This window comes from Chrysochloris asiatica, unplaced genomic scaffold, assembly GCF_000296735.1.
Source record: "Chrysochloris asiatica unplaced genomic scaffold, ChrAsi1.0 scaffold00115, whole genome shotgun sequence".
Classification (NCBI taxonomy): Eukaryota; Metazoa; Chordata; class Mammalia; order Afrosoricida; family Chrysochloridae; genus Chrysochloris; species Chrysochloris asiatica.
The window spans coordinates 4,162,840-4,164,368 of NW_006408633.1; the positions used below are offsets into that span (position 1 = coordinate 4,162,840).

At 39.9% G+C, this 1,529-nt stretch overlaps 1 protein-coding gene across 1 annotated transcript in view; it reads left to right on the top strand.

Annotated features, from left to right (window-relative positions):
- The first annotated feature begins 1,096 nt into the window (after positions 1–1,096).
- The window catches only part of SPINK2 (serine peptidase inhibitor, Kazal type 2 (acrosin-trypsin inhibitor)), a 2,222-nt gene continuing 1,789 nt past the window's right edge, over positions 1,097–1,529 (top strand). Inside the window, exon 1 of the mRNA XM_006868071.1 lies at positions 1,097–1,177. Coding sequence (XP_006868133.1) covers positions 1,097–1,177 — 81 coding nt within the window. The remainder of the gene's footprint in view (positions 1,178–1,529) is intronic.

The window sequence follows — 1,529 nt, forward strand, 5'->3', positions numbered from 1 at the left end:
TGCACTGGGAATGGATTAGGGTAGGAGCTGACTGCACCTCTGGTCACCAGGGGAATGTGGAGAAAAAGAAGAAATCATACCATCTCCATCTCCTACCAGATCTGCCTTGTCAGATCTCCATCCACTTCCAAAGCTGCTCACAAGATGGTTGGGCCACATCTGACTAGTCATTCACCACTCAGTCTTCCTCTCACGCCATCCCTGCTCAGCCTCTCCTCCCAGCAAGTGCTCCTTCCACCTTTCTAACCTTTCTTCTGAAATCCAAGGTGCCAGAATTTTCATCTGTGTCTGTTTTATTTAGTCTCTCATACCTTTGTTGTAGAGAGTCTGTACAGTGTGTCTTCCTAGTTTGTCATCCAGCCGGAAGTCCTCAGGAGTACTAGCTTTTAACAATAAAACCTCATTTCACTACCATCCGTGTAAGAAATTTGTCATGTAAACTACCATTTCCTTTTCTTATTGTTAATTCTTACAGATATTATTGATCATGGGTTACTCTCTTGCATGTCTGTAGATTTGTATTTTATATCACTGATTCATTGCCAACATCCAAGTGTTTGTTTACAAACCTGTTTATGTTAGTTGCCAGTCTTATTTTAATTAAAAATGTGAAGTCTACATAAACACTTCTACATAAACATGAGTGTAAAGACATAACTGAAAGATTGGTGGTTCAAACCCACCCCGAGGTACCACGGGAAATAGACCTGGTAATCTGCTTCTCAAAGGTAACAGTTGTTGAAATGTTGTGTGGCCATGGGTGTGCCCATGGGTCGGAACTGGCTCAATGGTGATTAACAACAACATATGAACATTGCATCAAATGTTTTTGAGAGATTTTCTAAAATAGAAATTGTTAAAAAATTATTCCTGTTGTATTAGGTGTAGATGAAACAACTATAAATAATTTAGGGTACATTTCAAAAATTGTATGCCAAGTTGTTTTGCAAATGCCTTTAAATTTTCACTGTACTAAAGCAGTGGTTTTCAAATAGGGGCACTTTTGAACATCTGGAAAATTAGAATGCCTTGAAATATCTGTGATCATCTCAACTCAGCAGTGTTTCTGGTATCTGGTGGGTTCTAGAAACCAAGGATGCTACTAAACATCCTACAGTCCACAAGACAGCTTCCCACAAAGAAGAAGCATGTGATCGAAAGTGCAGTATTGCTGAGTGTGAGAAACCCTGCTTTAAAGAAACTCAAACTGGAAACCATAGGTGATATGTTGTGGGTATAATTTGTTGCATTGATAGCAAGCAACATTCAAAGAGTGTTTGAATCTGTTAAGATTTGATTCTGCTTCAAGTGACAGACTCAAAACAACAGTGTATGACTTTGCCATTCTAGCTTGTTCCTCTTGTCCTCATGTTATTGTTTGTTGTTGGGTACTATCAAGTTGGTTCCAACTCGTGATGATCCCACGCATGCCAGAACCGCCTGGTCCTACTATCCTCCTCACAGTCTTTGCTGTGTTTGAACCCATTGTTGCATCTCCTGTATCAATCCATCTCGTTGAGGGTCTTCAT